The following is a 16,121-nucleotide window of genomic DNA, read 5'->3' on the forward strand; positions in this document are numbered from 1 at the left end:
ACTGATAACGGTCTGTATCTTTTCTTGGTCTTTGCTCTGTTCAGAAATTAGCATCCTCTTTGACTCAGAGAGGGGAATCCTTACATAATTCAGTACTGCCTTATTTGTAAGGAAGGCGGATAGGTAAGGGGAGAACTAGAGAAAATGGAACTACCTGCTATTATATTTTTATCTCATTTAGTCCTTTATTTATTGTTGGTTTCACTAAGTCCTCAGTGCTGTGTGTGAGCTTTGTCTAGTTGCGGTGAGCGGGAGCTCCTCTTGGTTGTGGTGCGTGGGCCCTAGAGCAAAGCCTCAGTCCTTATGGCATATGGGCTTTGTTGGCCCTGTAGCATATGGAATCTTCCCAGACCAGGGATCCAGCCATGTACCCTGCTTCACCAGGTGGATTCTTAACCACTGGACCACCAGGGAAATCCCTCATTTAGTCTTCATCATCGCTCTGTGAGGTGGATATTTGTCAACTCATTTGAAGACTAGGAACTAGAAATTCAAGATTTTGCTCAGAGTTTGCACAGCTAGTAAATGACAACGCAAAGATCTGAACCCACACCCTTTCCAACCCACCATTCAACTTTTCACCTGCATCTGTCACTGACCCTGGGTCAGAAAGCAGTGGTTCAGGTCAAGGGAATTTGGGGAGAGGTGCAAATTGTGAGAGGAATTAGTGCACTTTGGCTTTTTTTTTTTTGACCACACCATATGGCATATGGGATCTTGTCTCCCACCAGGGATCAAACCTGTGCCCCCTGTTTTGGACTGCCAGGGGAGTCCCTCTCTGGTTTCTTTTATGGGCTATAGTGGGGGGCAGTAGAAAATTCCTACCTCCTGATGGCAGCTCTACTTGGAAAGCAGCCCTAGGCAAGGGGATTTACTTGACTGGATCATACCTACTTGTTTTTCCACTCCCATCTAGCTTCCTCATTTAGGGTTGTTGATCTTTCAGTTGTCCAGATCAGTCCAGTTCAGCCTTGCCCACTGTGCAGCCTCTCTTGGGCCCACAGCAGCTTCCTGTCTACCTGGCAGAGAGTCCATAAAGGCAGGCAGGAAGCAAGTGCTTCACTGTCTTCAGTCCAAAATGTCTCATTCCTGTGACAAACCATGACTTACTGGACCCTGAGGGTAAGCTAGGCCTCATCCTGCTGCCCCTGTCACTGATGGGTTAATAGAAAAAGCGACATCTATGTAGAGTATCCTGCCTTCCCAGGAATCCTGGGTGAAAGCAGAGACTAAGAAGCTTTCTGTAATTGTCTCTTAAAGTCTCCCAACAAATAGCCACCCAATCTGTTTTCCCAGCTCTGCCTAACCTCTCCCAGAAGTCAGCTTCTGGCCCTGGCCTCATGATGCTTGGCAGAGCTTAAGAATCTTATCTGGTGATGGAGTAAAGCTACTTGCTTTTTTGATCTCTGGGTTTAAGGTATCCTCCCACTTTTCCATCCCACAATATTCAGCCCTTTCTGGGAATAGCAGCCTTTGGGGAATGAGTTCCTGTACTACCTTTATCTCATTTCATGAAATGAACTTCTGCAAAGAAGCTGGAAGGGAAGGAGAAGAGGAGGGATTATCATGCAGGCGCAGGGAGGGGGGCCTAGAGAAGAGCTCATAGATTATCTCCCTCCTAAAAAAATGCAACCAGAATCATCCACAAAGTATCTGCTCAGAAACATGCAGGGGAAGAAGAAAGGAATCGGTGTTGGGGTGGTTGGAGCGGAAGGAGCCAAGGTGCCCAGAATGTATCCTGTGAAGGCTGTGAGGAGCAGATAAGGGCAGTCCCAGAGGCAGGCAGCAGGAGGAGCAGGGCAGGGTGAGGCAGGAACTGCAGATCCACCTATAGAACCCCAGAGAGAGTGGGGCTCTATGGCCAGGGATGGGGGAGCTAGCTGTGAAATGGCTAAGTCCGGAAACCCTGTACCAAACTTCAAGAATGCCTGGCTCCCTTCAACAGCCTGTAAATCTGCCCCTAACAAGGAGAAAATTAAAGAAAGGAATCTGGGCAAATAGAAAATTACGGAGAACTGGAGACAGCTAGCTGCTGTGGAGAGCAGGGATCAGGATCGGGGAGGTACAGGAGGGAGCAGAGTCCGAAATGAGTCTCAGAGATCAGGAAAATCTTAAGCAATGGTTTGAGGGGCTGGAAGAAATGGAGAACAGGAGACTCCCTGCATGTTGTGGGAGCCAGCCAACCAGAACTCAGGGACCCAGAATGAAAGGGCAGGTTAGCACAGTGATTCTCAAACCACAGTCCCCTGATGGGGAGTGAGGGGGGAGGCTGAGACAAAAACCTGTTAGCTATGCAGATTCCAGGGCCTCACTCTAGACCTGGTGAATGAGAAACTGGGGGAAGAGCCCAGCAGTCAAGCAAGTTCAGGTTTGAGAACCACTGGCTTAGTGTAAGGGGCTGCTAATTGGTATAAAATGTTACCCATGGTCTATTCTTCTGTTCCAGGAGAAGTAGGTCTTAGGCCCCTTAAGGAAAACTAAGGTTCCCGGGGTCAGTGAGTGGATCTTATCTACAGAGCTGGCTCCAGTTGACTCCAGAATGGCTCTTTAAACAAATATGAAGCAAAGGACAAAGATTAAATTATATTAGCAACCTAGGAGCCGAAGAGCCAGGCTGCTTAAAACAACAGCTTGAGGTTTAGGAGGTTTTATTAATATTTAAATTGCAGTGAAACCACAGCTGCAGCCTTTGACTCCAGCATAGAGATATGCAAATGTGGCATTGCAACAAAAGGCAATTTCAGACAACCCTCCAGGTAATGAGAACAAATACAACAAATGATTTTATAATTTACCTTTATTGACTGACAGAGATCAAGCCCTTACACAGTGAGAGGTGGCCACCAACAGGCTCTGAGGGGAGAAGAGAAAGCTGGCCTGGAGGGAGAAAGGCAGGGAAGACCCCTAGTGACAGGAAAGGCCCAAGGAGGGCAAAACCAGAGGCGGATGGGAAGAAGATGACTCAATTAAAAAGAGAAATGGAAACCCAACCCTGGGTTCTGGGGATCATCTGATCTTGCCAGCTCTCAGGAGCAACAATAATAATCCCAAGGGACTTCCCTGGTGGTTCAATGGTTATGAAACTGCCTTGCAATGCAGGGGACGCAGGTTGAATCCCTGGTCTGGGAACTGAGATTCCCAACATACCATGGAACAGTTTAAACCCATGTGCCACAACTCCTGAACCTGAGCCACAACTAGAGAATGTGCAATAAAGGTCCTGCATGCTTCAACTAAGGCCCAGTACAGCCAAGTAAATATATAATCGTAATCATAAGTGACTGATCATTTGCAGCACTCCTACAAAGTGCCAGAATCTATTCCCAACTTAAAAATGACATTTTGAGAGGTCAAGCAGCCTGCCCAAGGTCACACTACAGAAGGAGGTGGCAAAGCTTTGATTCAAACAAAGATTTGTGTAAAGCTAAATTGTGCTGGGAACCAGTCCTAGGAGATGATAACAAGGTTAATGATTGAGGGGTGACTACGTGCCCTGCTCTGTGGTGGACTCTTCTGTGCTAGGCTTGTGGAAGAGTGGAGGAAAGATCCATCCCTGGCCTTCTAATTGCTTACTATTCAATGGGTGGAGCAAGGAAGCCACCAATTACCTTTGCAGAATTGTATCTTCTGGGGGACTTGCCTGGTGTTCCAGTGGTTAAGAATCTGCCTTCTAATGCAGAGAATGCATGTTCGATCTCTAGGTGAGGAACTAAAGTCCCACGTGCTATGGGGCAACTAAGTCTGTGTGCCACAACCAAAGACGCCAACGTGCTCTAGAGCCCATGCTCCACAAGGAAGACCCAGCACAGCCAGGAAAAAAAATAAAAGAACAGCCTTTTCTGGTTCAGAAGTCCTTTGGGAGCTGTGTGGTGGGCTCTGCCTGCTGTGGGGCACCTCACATCTTCACATGAAGGCTGGCAAACAGGAGCTTTGAGATCTAGTTTCAGAGACCCAGAATGATAAGGCCATTTGACATGCAATCTTAGTGCAATGATTCTCAAACCAAGCCATGAGCCCCTGATGGGGACTAAGGGGTGGGCGGAAACTGCATCCTCTAGGAACTTGTTAGATAACAAATTCCAGGGACTCACTTCAGACCCACTGAATCAGAAACGCCATGGGGAAAGCAATCTGATTCCAAAACAAGCTCAAGGGATTTCCCTGATGGTCCAGTGGCTAAGACTCTGCACTCCCAATGCAGGGTACCTGGATTCTATCCCTGGTCAGGGAGCTAGATCCTACATGCTGCAATTAAAGATGGAAGATCCTGTGTGCCACAACTAAGACCCAGTGGAGCCAAATAAATAAATATTAAAAAAACAAAAAGCTGCTCAAGTTTGAGAACCACTGGCTTAGTATTAGGGGCAAAGCATCTCAAACTGACCCTTGGAGCTTGGATAGGATTTGGCCAAGTGGAAAGTCAGAAGATTCCAGAAGTCCCAGTTCACCCCCAACTAGCAGAATTGGGGGAAGGGTCCAGAAGAAGAGTTGGAAAGTCTTCTAAGGATTTATTTCTCTGACCTACCGCATCTCAGACTGTCCCTTCCAAGCTGAAGCACATCCTAATCAATGCCTCACCTGCTGTTTCTTTCAGGCAACCTGGCCACCATATATGGAGATTCACAGATTTCTGCTCGCATTCTGTCTTAAGTGTGTCCTGCTCTGCCATCTCTGCAGGCCCCAATACTGCCCACCCCACCTCCTCCACAGAGCCTTTCCAACTTCTTCCAGGCCAGAATCCCCCCTGCCATCCCCAAACATCCCAGAAGTTTTGCATTATTTATGATACTTTCTAAGTTATTCTGTACATATTCTATGTTCTCTATTTGACAAGAAGGTCCTTATGGGCAGGATTAGTATCATTTTGTCTTCGTTATAACCCAGCTCTGTTCTTGGGGATACCTTGTTGGGTACCCAATGAGTATTTGCTGAATGAATGGGTTAAAGGATAAATGAATGGACTCTTGAGTAAAGGCTTTATCCAACTGCTGGCCCCACCCACAAGAAAACCAGCCACATTCTGCCACTGAGAGTGCTAATTCCTTTCAGTCCCTCCCACCCATTTTTCTAGCACCCAAATTCATTCCAGAAACAGTATGAGAGAACCAAATGTCCAAGAATCACTCTTCCTCTCCTAAGCCCACACCTACAGATTTCCTCCTTGATCTCATGAAGCCCACTGCTTTGTGATGAGTCAAACCACCACCTACCCAGACAAAGAAGGTGTTTCCCCACCCATGTGTCCTCCAGCAGAGCCTCCACAGGCTAGATACTTGCGACAGATAAGCTGCTGTGCCACCATCACTGGAGAAATAAGTAGGACGCTCACTATAATCTCTCTGCAAGTTCAAAGCACTGCCACAACCATTATTTCTGTCTCCTTGCTGGCTCCCTAGGAGATCACTAGGGTAGAGATTGTTATCCTCACTTTATGGGTGATAAAACTGAGGTCCGTGGGAATTCCCTAGTGATGCAGTGGCTGGGACTTGGCGCTTGCACTGCTGAGGGCCCGGGGTTCAGTTCCTGGTTGGGGAAACTAAGATCCTGCAAGCTGCACCATGCAGCAAAACAAAAACTGAAGTGTCCAGGGTCTGGTCAAAGGTCACCCAGTGAATTGATGGCAGACCTAGAACTGACTAACCCAGGACTCCCTATTCATTACAGCACAGATGAAAATGCTCTCATTATGGTGTCTGAGCTATGTTTTGTCTGAGAGAGAGTGTGTGGACTCGGGTGAGTAGGGATACGGAAAGATAAAAGAAAGTTTGTGACCCTGTAAAGCTTTTCCTCTGCAATCCTGCAGCAGTTGGCACTGGTTAGTTCTAGAAGAGATTTTGTGTTTTTTTTTTGTTTGTTTAAAACATCACCACATGTCCCAGATTGGGGCGGGGGCGGGAGGCAGGAATGAGGTGAATCCAAAGATAACAGACACACAGGTAAGCAGATGTTTGCCATCTTCTCTTGAAAACAATCTCAAACCAAATGGCAGGAGAAACTCAGATGACTACTTATGTGGGTCTTCCCAGCTGTTAGGCTGTGGGACTCTGCAATAAACTAGTCCCAAGTGGAGAGAAAAATCTTCCCTTGGTGAAGCCTGGGGTCTGGTGAGGGGAGGTCTCTCCTGGAGGCAAAGGGCTTTGGGGGCTGTCTCAGGGCACTCCGCAGCTGCCAGAGTGAGAAGCCTTCTGGTGGGATCGTCGTCTCGCAAGCACACAGAGGCTGTGAAAGCCATGGAAACCAAGATTTGTACTGGAGCCTCTGGTTTCAGAAAAATTAAGGGAAAAAAATTAAGGCAAAAAAAATCTCGACAGGAATTCAAGAGGCCATTTCCTGGGACTTCTTGGTGGTCCAGGGGTTAAGAATCAGGCTTCCAATGCCAGGGAAGTAGGTTCAACTCCCAACTGGGGAACTCAGATCCCACATGCCCTAGGGCAAGTAAGCCCGTGGGCCTAATTAATTAATTTAAAAAACAAGAGCCCTTTCCCTAAAGATGTGGTCCCAGGGCTGTGCTGGAGAAGACAGTGATAATCTCTTGCTTCCCACCAAAGCCCGAGCTCTCTCCCCAAGATCCATCCTGAGGCACAGGCTTTGTCCACTCCACACCCCCAGGCCAGCTCTGGGCTTTTCTCAGCCTTTAGCCCAACACCAACCTCCATTACTCCTCAACTCTTTCTGAGGCCTCGGCAGCTTCCCTGGGCCTCTGAAGCCCGTGGAGCGTGGAGAGGAGCACGACACCCTCGCTCAAAGAGGCGGTGGTTGCACTACACCGTGAATGCATTGCATGCCATGGAATTGTACACCTTAAAATGGTTAGTTTCACCTTATGTGGGTTTTACTTTAATTAAAAAACTAGAAGGGAGCTGCCCTGGAAGCTCTTTGGTGAGGAGAGAGAAGCTGGGCCTCTCTGAGGCTGTGAGGGTGGAGCCCCCTTGCTGGGAGTGGCAATGAAGGACAATGGGAAGGCCAGTCTGGGCCCGCCCCCTCCTCCAGCAGGACCAGATGGGAACTGGGGCTGGGGAGAAAGGCCCAACTGGGGCAGTGCCGCCGCCGCAGAATACAGCACTCAGTGAAAGCGAGGAGGCCGCAGCCGCCGCTCATTTGCATCATAAGTGATTGGTTTTCCCTGCTCGTCCCTCATTAGGACACAATGGACAGTTGTTTGCTGGCGCAGTGGATCCATTTACCAAGGGAAAGAGGACACAGAGCAAGAGTGACTGATGGGCCATAGTAAGTTGGGGGGGAGGGGGAGCCCGCCTCCCCTCCCTGTCCCCTCTCCCCGCCACTGCAACTCCTGTTCTCACACAATGAGAAGGGACCCCAAGAGCAAGGCAACCCCCTCATTTTACAGATGAGGAGACTGAGATGCTATGAGGGGATGAGACTTGCTAAGGTCAAACAGCCAGTTCATGGCAGAGCTGGGACTTCTAGAATCTACAGTCTCAATTCTAGACTCTCATTTCAGGCTTCACTCCACTGGCCTGCCACACCTTTTCCATTCCCAGCTTGCCGCTCTACCTCTCTATGGTCTCCTTCCTTCTGTTCCAGGCGTTGGATTCCATCAATTCTCTCTCCTGTGTCTATCTAATCTCTCTCTGTTCCTGCTCCTCTCTGTATTTTTTCCTCCTGGTTTCTAGGCAGCTAAGATAATTACTAAACTTCTAATTAACCCCTGCCCTGACGAGGGTGGGTCTGGCAGGAGAGGCAGCAATTTTGAAACTGTCTTGGTGTGTTAAGGGGATTGTTGGGGTGTGGTGGGGGGTGGTTTATAAGGCAGACAATAAAACAGACACATGATACATGTTGTCTCATTCTGTCCTTTCAATTGTTGGAGGTAGTGATCTTAGAGACAGGCTCAGAGAGGTTGGGGAAATTGCACAAGAGCGCCCAGCTGCCAAATGGCGGCTATCTGACTCAAAAGTCTCCACCTTGCTCCTCATTGCTCCCCAGCACAGAGGCTAAAGGCTAAATGAGACAGACACAGATGCTGGCAAGCTTGACCCACAAAGGGGAGGGGCAGACATGGAAGTGGGAGGGGGTGTCAGCAGGAGGGGGACCGCCACGGTCTGGGTCTGTCAGTTTTCTTGACCCACAAAGGGTAAGGGGGCCCCTGATTCCAGGTTCATTTAGGTACAACCTTGCTGAAGGAGGCCACTGCTTTGTTGCTTCCCTGGGGCAGCACCTGCCTCCCTCTTCCCTACCTTCAGGTCCTACCTTCCTCTGGGCCCCTTCGGCATGATGGTAAAATCTCACAGATGCAAGCTTTTGCCCCTGGTGGGGTGGGGGGTTGGTGAGATAGCAGTCAAGAGGGAGAAAACTGACAGACCCAGACCGCGGCGGTCCCCCTCCTGCTGACACCCCCTCCCACTTCCATGTCTGCCCCTCCCCTTTGTGGATCAAGCTTGCCAGCATCTGTGTCTGTCTCATTGTGCTCTGGGGGAAGGGGAGATTCGGGGTGAGTGGGTGTCTGTGTGCATGAACATAAGGCCTCCGGGTTCATTCTGACACTGAATGAAAAACTCACCAATTATTCGTCCAATCCCATTAATATGCAGGCAGACATCTGTTATTTAAGAGTCAACAGCAGAGGCATTTTCTTAGGGGGGAGGAACACTCATGTATGTGTCCCTCTTGTCTCTTTGGCTGCTGGGGAGCTGGGTAGCTCCCAGCGCCTGCTGGCGGGGGGCAGGTAGCTGTTTGGGAATCACCCCACATGCCTAGACCAGGAGCCTCCCCTCTCTCTGACCCTCACTCCCAGCCTAGAGGAGAAGTAGGGGGTTGGCTAGAAATGGAGAGAGACCTGGGAACCCAGCTGGAAGGGGGAAGCGGGGGAGGGGGCTGCACTGTGTAGAAGAAACTCTTTTGTTGGCAGAGAGGGAAGTGGGGGGTGCTCTGAAGAGCTGAACCCCTTTCCTGGGGAAGAGAGTGGAGCAAAGGAGACAGCTCTACTAGGATCGCCTGCCAGGGTTCTGGCGTCCACCAGGAACCTCAAGGACGTGACCTTAGCCCCCACCTCTGACCAGTCTGCGTGTATCTGGAGCGGGGTTACTATGGCAACACGGGGCCCTCACCCAGACTTCAGAAAAGATAGTAATGAGGGGAGTTCAGAAAAATGGAGACCAAAGGACGTCAGCCTTTGGAGGAGGTCCCTAGAGCTCTCTCTCTGGCCCTCAGGATAGGTGTGGAGACAACTGAGCTCCCCTTCTTGTCCCCAGCCTGAAGCCCAGCGCAAGAGGCCCCCTCCAAGCAGCTTTTCCTGCTTCCATCAGGCCTGCTTTAGAGACACTCAAGCCTGGCGTCGACGTTGTAAATAATAAAGCTTGACAACAACTCAGACCCAAAGGGGTCTGACCCAAAGGGTCAAACAACTTTTGTACATTCTTTCTCCTCTCTGAATACTCAACAGCGTAGTGAGGCAGATGTGGCCATCAGCTCCCTTTTCTATGTGTGAAAACCGAGGTTCAGATGTCTGCAGGGCTCCCCAAAGGTTCCCCAGGGAAGCAGCAGCAGAGTGGGGACCCAGATCTTTGGACCTCTGCCTCCAGATCTCAAGCACTTTCCATGACCATCCCTTCTGGAAAGGCTGGGGTCCTGAGGGGAAAGACCCTCTGTCAGCTGTAGGCTCTTCCCCTCTGCCATCCCTTCCTTCCCCTCCTCCCTGCAGGGCAGGCTGATTGGGGGCGGGGGGAGTGTGTTAAGAAGCACTGGCGGCATCACAGCGTGATTAGTTGTTTATTTCATTAAATGATTAACGAGGCTACATTGTTTCCCAAACGAGTGTCTAATTTGTGGGGGGAACAGCTGCAGGGGAGGAAGCTGGGTCTGACTTCTGCATCTGGGGTGGGGGTAGGTCCCCCTATTCCAGCCCACAGGGGCCTTTGAGGATCTAGGAACAGGAACAGTCCCATTCCCTCCTCCTATCCTTTGGGCTCCTCAGCCCAGAGGCACAGCCTTCTCCGTGGAAATAAAACGTCTGGCAGCCCAGACCTGCAGAGGGGACAAAAATCTGTTCCCGGTGGTACTAGAAATGTATTAAACTTTGGGGGTTCCTCCAGCTGATTTATCTTCCTAATTATGTTTGCTTTAGGCGGATATTGAAATGCATTTGCCTTCCCTGAGCCCGGCAGGAGAGGGAGGTTGGGATGTACTTGGGCGGCTACAGGCTTGAGCCTGCTTTGTACCAAAGTGATGAGAAGCCACAGCCCCAAAATCCCAAGACAATGGTAGTCAGGCCCCTGTGGGGGAAGGGTCAGGCCTCTAGGGCCAGACTGAGATCCACAGAGCTGGGCCCCAGCTCTCTCCAGCGCCCTCGGTCCAGGTCCAGGACTTGCAGAGGATCTTGGAGTTAGCCCCTAAGCAGGTCTCAGTTTCAGAGGGTGGGGTACCCAGTGCCCCTGAAGCCGTCCCAGAATCCTTGAGGAGACTGGCTGAGATGGACAGGGTCTCGGAGGAAGAGGGAGAATACGGAGTGTCTGACAAGCCAGGAGGGGGTAGGAATTTCCTTTCCTCTCAAGACTGGACCCTGGCAAAGGGAAGGGAGAAGCTAATTATTTGGCCACACATTGCGGCATGCAGGATCTTACTTCCCTGACCAGGAACAGAACTCATGCACCCTGCAGTGGAAGCAGTCTTAACCACTGGGCCACCAGAGAAGTCCCAAGGGAGAAGCTATTTTAATAGCTTTAATAGCATCACAGAGCCAAATCCCCCAGCCCCACCCCCACCCCCCGGGTCACCTCATCCAAATAACCATCTATCCAAAAAACCAAATCTGGTCACTTCATTTTCTGCTTGAAACCCCTTTGGCCACCTCACATCCCCAGAATGAACTCCTGGTTCCTTTGCGGGGCCTGCATCGATATACCTTCCCAGCCTTGTCTTCCTCTCTCCCTGGCGTGGCAGCCCCAAATGTGCCAGTGCCATGCTCTTCCTCATCTCCACGTGCTCGCACATGCTGTATCCTCCACTCAGAGTACTTTTCCTACCCCTTCCCTGCCTGGCAAACTCCGCTTCGACCCTCAAGGACCTGGCTCAGAGGACGGGCTTCTGAGGCTGTAAGGAGCTCCCACAACTGAGGCACCATCACACCGGGGGTACCTCTCTTCCCCACTGGGCTGGCCTCCAGAGTATAGAGACTGGTCCTTTCAGAATCCAAAGCCAGTGTCGGGCACACAGTTGGTGCTCAGTACACACTTGCTGAATGAATGAGGGAGGGAGGGGCTGTGAATTAGAAGGGGGGGATCCCAGCAGATGGGAGGGTAAGGTCTGTGTTCTCTCCCAGAAGTGTGTCTCAAGAACGGGCTGGGGCTGGGGGAGGGGAGAGCCATGGATGGTTCCTGGGGGAGAATGTCACCAAAAAGAGGCCAGTGGGATCAGAGCCAGGGAGGGAATACAGGGCAATGTGAAACCAGACTCCGGAGAAAACAGACCAGCACTGTCTTTCTTGACAACAAGTACTCTAGCCAGTCCCTCCACTGGCTTTCCTTGTCTAGCAGAGGTTGAGGAGATGTGACCCTCAACTCTTATCTTGTGCTCCCTCCAAAATCATCAAGTTGCTCAGGATGGAAAGATGGAGTCAGCCCCTGCCCCAGCCACCAAGGAGACCCCAGAATCAAATGACTGTCCCCTTGGGAAACTTCACTCTGCATGGGGTCAGCTGGATGCAGAGGCTTTTAATGTCCTCCCACCCCAGAGCTCCCAGGGCACCAGCTGATTCCAAGTTGGGGCTGGAGATAGTGATCAAGGGTCCTGGACCACTTCAGCAGGCCTCCTCCCACATTAGCAGGGGGCCCCAGTTGGGCTAAGTAATGAATTGCACATCAGTCCACTTTAAACCCCCCTAATGGCTTTAGGATTGTCTGGCTCATTAACTGAGATGAATAGTCCCAAGACACCTCTCTCTCCCACCTCTGGCTCCTAAAAGGACACTGCTGATCCAACCCACATCTTTTCCCTCTGCTCCATCTGTGAGCATCGACAGGGAAGTTCTTCCTGAAGCCTAACTTTCCCTCCAGCTACTAGACACTGGTAGATTGTTTGTTTTTTTTTAAGAAAGCAACAAAACTAAAGCCACAGTCATTTTCCATGGACATGGGCTTTATTTGGACTCTACTGGGGGAAGGGAGGGAGGGAGCTAGGACTGGTGGGTAGATGGGGGCAGGGGGAGAGGGAGAGGCTTCTCAATTTGCTTTTTAATTTAGTGCATGTTGCCTGGAGGTTAGGATGAGTGAGAACAGCTGTGGAAATGAGAGGTGAGGAAGAAGGAAGGTCAGCGAGTGGACACTTTCCTTGGGGAAGAGCGCCAGGACCAGGATATGGGGACTAGAGGTGGGGAGGAAGGCACCCTTCACACACTGAGACTCAACCAAGGTCACTGCTTGCTGCTGGCTTCCCCAGACCCCTGGCCTCATCCCAGCCCACAGCCCAGATGCCTGCTCTGCTGGTTCCCTCAACTTGCCTTGGACAGGAGCGGAATGAGGATGTGGGGAACAGAGAGGCACCCTTCTGCCTCCAACTCCCTTGTCAGGGAGAACTGTTCACTCGCCCGCCCTAAAGTCCCAAACAGAGTCAGGAGATCAGGGAGCCAGGACCAGCAGTGGGACAACTGTGCCCCAGGCCCCCCTCCTCCTCCCATAGGGCCCCTCACATGAGGTTGCAGCTCTTGGCTCTATCCTTGTGTATCTCACCCTCATTCCCGTTCCCATTTCCACTCCCCCGGTCTGGCCGTCCTGCCAGCTGAGCAGATCGCTGCAGTCCCCGGCGTGAGTCAGTACGGCGCAGCTGTCTGTGGCCACGGCCAAGGGAGGCCACGGTGGCCACATGGAAGACATCTCTGACGCTGCGCTCAGAGGACCGGGAAGAGCACTCTACATAGGACACAGCCCCCACCTGCTTGGCCAGCACGGTGCCCTGGAAGGATGGAGTGAGTAGAGAGGGTCATGGGACTTAGCCTGCAGTTCAGCAAGGGGCAGGGGAGCTGGGGCAGGGGGTTAAGGGATCAGGTCAGAGGCCAGGGCAAGGGATTAGCCAAATAGGGTGTTTTCAGAAAAAAGGCTGGGAGGGGCAGAGGTGAGAGGTCTTAGGTCACAGATCAAGAGGCCCACCTGCTCATGCGTAACAGGGATAAGCCTCTGCTTGGACAGCTCCCTCAGTGTGGCCAGGTCAGTCCGCATGTCCAGTTTACAGCCAACCAGCACAACCTTGGCATTGGGGCAAAACTCTTGAGTCTCCCCTTGCCACTATTTGGAGCAAGAAAACAAAGTTATGCAGGGGTAGGAGGAGGCACAACATGTAGGAACCACCCCCCTGGCTCGCAGCATGCAGGAATCATGCACCCCTCTAGTCTCTCCCCTGTAATTAAGCAAGCAGGTGACACTGGTGGGCTTGGGCTGAAAAGCAGGCAGAGGTGTGGGAGAAGGGAAAGAAGGAGAAGGCAAGGGTGGGGGCCATGCGGGGTCGGCTAGCTTGGAACCTTCCCATTCCCACCCCCTTTCCCAAATTTGTTCCTGGGAACAGACCAATCCCGCCCTCTCTTGCCACAACTGCGACTGAGAACTAGGGCTGCCTTAGCTGACTTCTGTCCATTCACCTTGGGCTTTTCTCATGGAAATAGGGGCCTGCAGAGGACACCGCAGGGGCTTTCCCGAGCTCCAGCAGCAGCATTCCCATCTCCTTCATCCAGGGGCTCCCAAATCCAAGGAGATGAGGAGGGTGGACTAGTAATCCCTTGAGTACTTTTCTCTGTTGTCCCCCATGTCCCCCAGATGCCATATCCAGCTCTAGGACTGACTTCCAGGAAGTCAGGGAGGACGGGAAAAGTTGAGGGTGTCACACACTTTCTTTCTAATGGCCATGCTCAGCTTTAACTCCCTCCTGGTCCATGTGTTTCCCTGTCCCCCTCAGTCTAGCTGTCCTGCTTCCCCAGGCTCCCACCTTCTTGAGGACACTGTCCAGTGTTTCCGGTCGGCTAATGTCGAAGCAGATGAGCACAGCGTCCGAGTCAGGATAGGCCAGAGGCCGGACGTTATCATAGTAAGAGGAACCTGAGAGAAGACAAGAAGGGAGGGGACAGACGAGGGTCCTGAGAGGGAGGAAAGCCTGGAAGGGAATGGGAGACCTTAGCAATCCTGGCGGTTAAGGCATGCTGAGCAGAGAATGGGAAAGAGCAGGTATTCACCCCCTTCAAGGAGTCTGTTTCTCCAAGCAGAGCAGACAGAAGGGAGGTTAGGGGCAGAAATAAGCTCTTCACTTCCCTAGGGGGTTCTCTAAAAGTAATCATTCTTAATTTCTTCTGGGTCTTTGAGAAGCTCATGAAATCATTCAACATTCTCACAAAATTTTGCATGTGCTTTCTGGGCTTTGACAGACATCTTCTATAGCTCTCTAGGGGAGCCAAGCAAAAATTTAAAACAAAACAAAACACCCTCCCTTTTTGAAGACGAACGGGCAGGGGCAGAGCTCTTCCACTCTCCTCCTGAGAACTGATCTTGGATTTCTACAGTTCAGTCTAGAGAAGCAGTTTCCTGCTGCACCCCCTCACCCCAAGAAATTCTAAATGTCTTTTCTAAACCCAGCCTTATCTCCTAAGAAATATGTTCCAAAACAAAAGTCATTCCTTCCCAACTTTCCCAGGTATGCAGAATCCAGCTAAGGGGACAGGCTTTCTCCTTCAGGACAAGGTTTCTATGTGTCTCTGAAAGCTCTGCCTCAGTTTCCCTGGCTTTAAGCAGAATATTGATTTTCCTTCCTTCTAGAATTGGATGGATGGGCTGGGTTGAACTAGAGCCTAAGGATCTAGTCCAGGGAGGGATTAGGGGGAGGTCTGGAAGTCAGGGTGACCCCGAGGGACTTGGCTACCTGAAGTGTCCCACATGTTGAGCTCAATGCGGCGCTTGTCGATCTCAAAGCTCGCGGTGTAGTTCTCAAACACGGTGGGGACATAACTCTGCAGACACGAATGGGTCAAGATGAGATCCTCCAGTCCTCACCCCAGACAAATGCACTCCTAATTCCCACACCCCGTGTAGCCCAGCCCCAGGACCCAAGTTGGTCCGGTGTTGGGCAACGGGGAGATCCCGGGAGCGGCTGCCTCAGCGGAATTTCTGCCAGGCTCCCGGACCCCCTTCTCGGTCCTTTCAGGCCCTAATTCTTCCTCTTTCCAATGCCTAGGACACCCCCACCCCAACATTCCCCTGGCGCCCCCTCCGGGATCCTCTGGTTCTTCCAAGCCCCATTCATCTCACCCTGCTCCCCAATTCCTCCCACCCCAAACCTCTGCAGTCTTTCCAGAAAGCCTAACGCCTTCCCCAGTCCTCCAAACCCCTCTCTTGGATCCCTGGTTACCCCAGCACCCATTTCCGTCCGTCCCCCAGGCTCCAATCACCCACCCCCGCGGCCCCAGCGCCCCCCTCCCAAGACGCCGGTTCCTCACCCCGGGGTAGGCGTCCTTGGCGAACACCTGCAGCAGCGCCGTCTTGCCGCACTCGGCGTCCCCCACCACCACGATCTTGCAGCGGCCGCTCTGCCCCTCCATGGTCCCGGCTACGCGCCGGCCCCCCGCGCAGCCCCCCTCCCGGGCTCCGCTGCCGCCTCCCCCGCCGCTGCAGCTGCAGCCGCTCGGGCCGCCGACACCGGCATCTCTCGGGCCCGCGCCGAGCCCCCTCCCGGGGCCGCGGCCCCCCCCTCCGCCCCGCCCCCAACCCGGCGGCCGCGCCCCCGGCCCCGCCTCCCATCCGTGCTGCCGGGGGGCGGGGCCCAGAGGAGAGGGGCGGGGCCAGGGGCCCAGGAACAGGGTTCTTGCGCGCGGAGTGATAGGGCCCCTGCGGGTTTGGGGCCCGCTGAGCGGGGTTGTTTGACTGAGTTGACTTCCTCCCGCCTGGGATTGGGGCGGAGTTCGGAGAAAGTTCTCAGAGGGAGGGTGGGAGCTGCACACGCATGAGGCTTGGGCCTCCTGCGTGCCCACGCGTGAACGTCGGTGTGCTACTAAGGACACGCGCGGAGGCATCCATCCACTTTCTGAACTGAAGGGGGCGCGAGAAGGTAGGGGGGAAAAGGAGTCTTTTTGGTTTAGTGTCTCTCCTCCACTCTCAAGTCCAGGGAGTCTTGAGGATATGTAGGAAAGGACT

The 16,121-nt window shown here is 52.3% G+C and overlaps 1 protein-coding gene across 2 annotated transcripts; it reads right to left on the bottom strand.

The window, feature by feature from the left end:
- Positions 1–9,710: 9,710 nt before the first annotated feature.
- RND2 (Rho family GTPase 2) lies at positions 9,711–15,694 on the bottom strand. 2 transcript variants are annotated; one of them, XM_043467673.1, is made up of 5 exons: positions 15,428–15,692; positions 14,854–14,941; positions 13,930–14,039; positions 13,101–13,235; positions 9,711–12,906 (listed from the first exon to the last, which is right to left on the bottom strand). In XM_043467673.1, the coding sequence occupies exons 1-5, from the start codon at positions 15,527–15,529 to the stop codon at positions 12,640–12,642; spliced, it is 702 nt and encodes a 233-aa protein (XP_043323608.1). In that variant the 5' UTR covers positions 15,530–15,692; the 3' UTR covers positions 9,711–12,639. The 2 variants fall into 2 exon arrangements, with proteins under 2 accessions (XP_043323608.1, XP_043323611.1); XM_043467676.1 differs by lacking the exon at positions 13,101–13,235 and having other exon boundaries at positions 15,428–15,694.
- Positions 15,695–16,121: the final 427 nt, after the last annotated feature.

Source organism: Cervus canadensis, chromosome 1 (genome assembly GCF_019320065.1).
Source record: "Cervus canadensis isolate Bull #8, Minnesota chromosome 1, ASM1932006v1, whole genome shotgun sequence".
Taxonomy (NCBI): Eukaryota; Metazoa; Chordata; class Mammalia; order Artiodactyla; family Cervidae; genus Cervus; species Cervus canadensis.

Bases quoted from the DNA above. Each gene is read 5' to 3' on its own strand.
- RND2 (XM_043467673.1), bottom strand. From the start codon at position 15,529: ATGGAGGGGCAGAGCGGCCGCTGCAAGATCGTGGTGGTGGGGGACGCC. The intron at 14,942-15,427 runs GTGAGGAACCGG...TCGTGTCTGCAG, and splicing joins CCAAGGACGCCTACCCCGGG to AGTTATGTCCCCACCGTGTT. The intron at 12,907-13,100 runs GTGGGCCTCTTG...CCATCCTTCCAG, and splicing joins TCCCTGTTACGCATGAGCAG to GGCACCGTGCTGGCCAAGCA.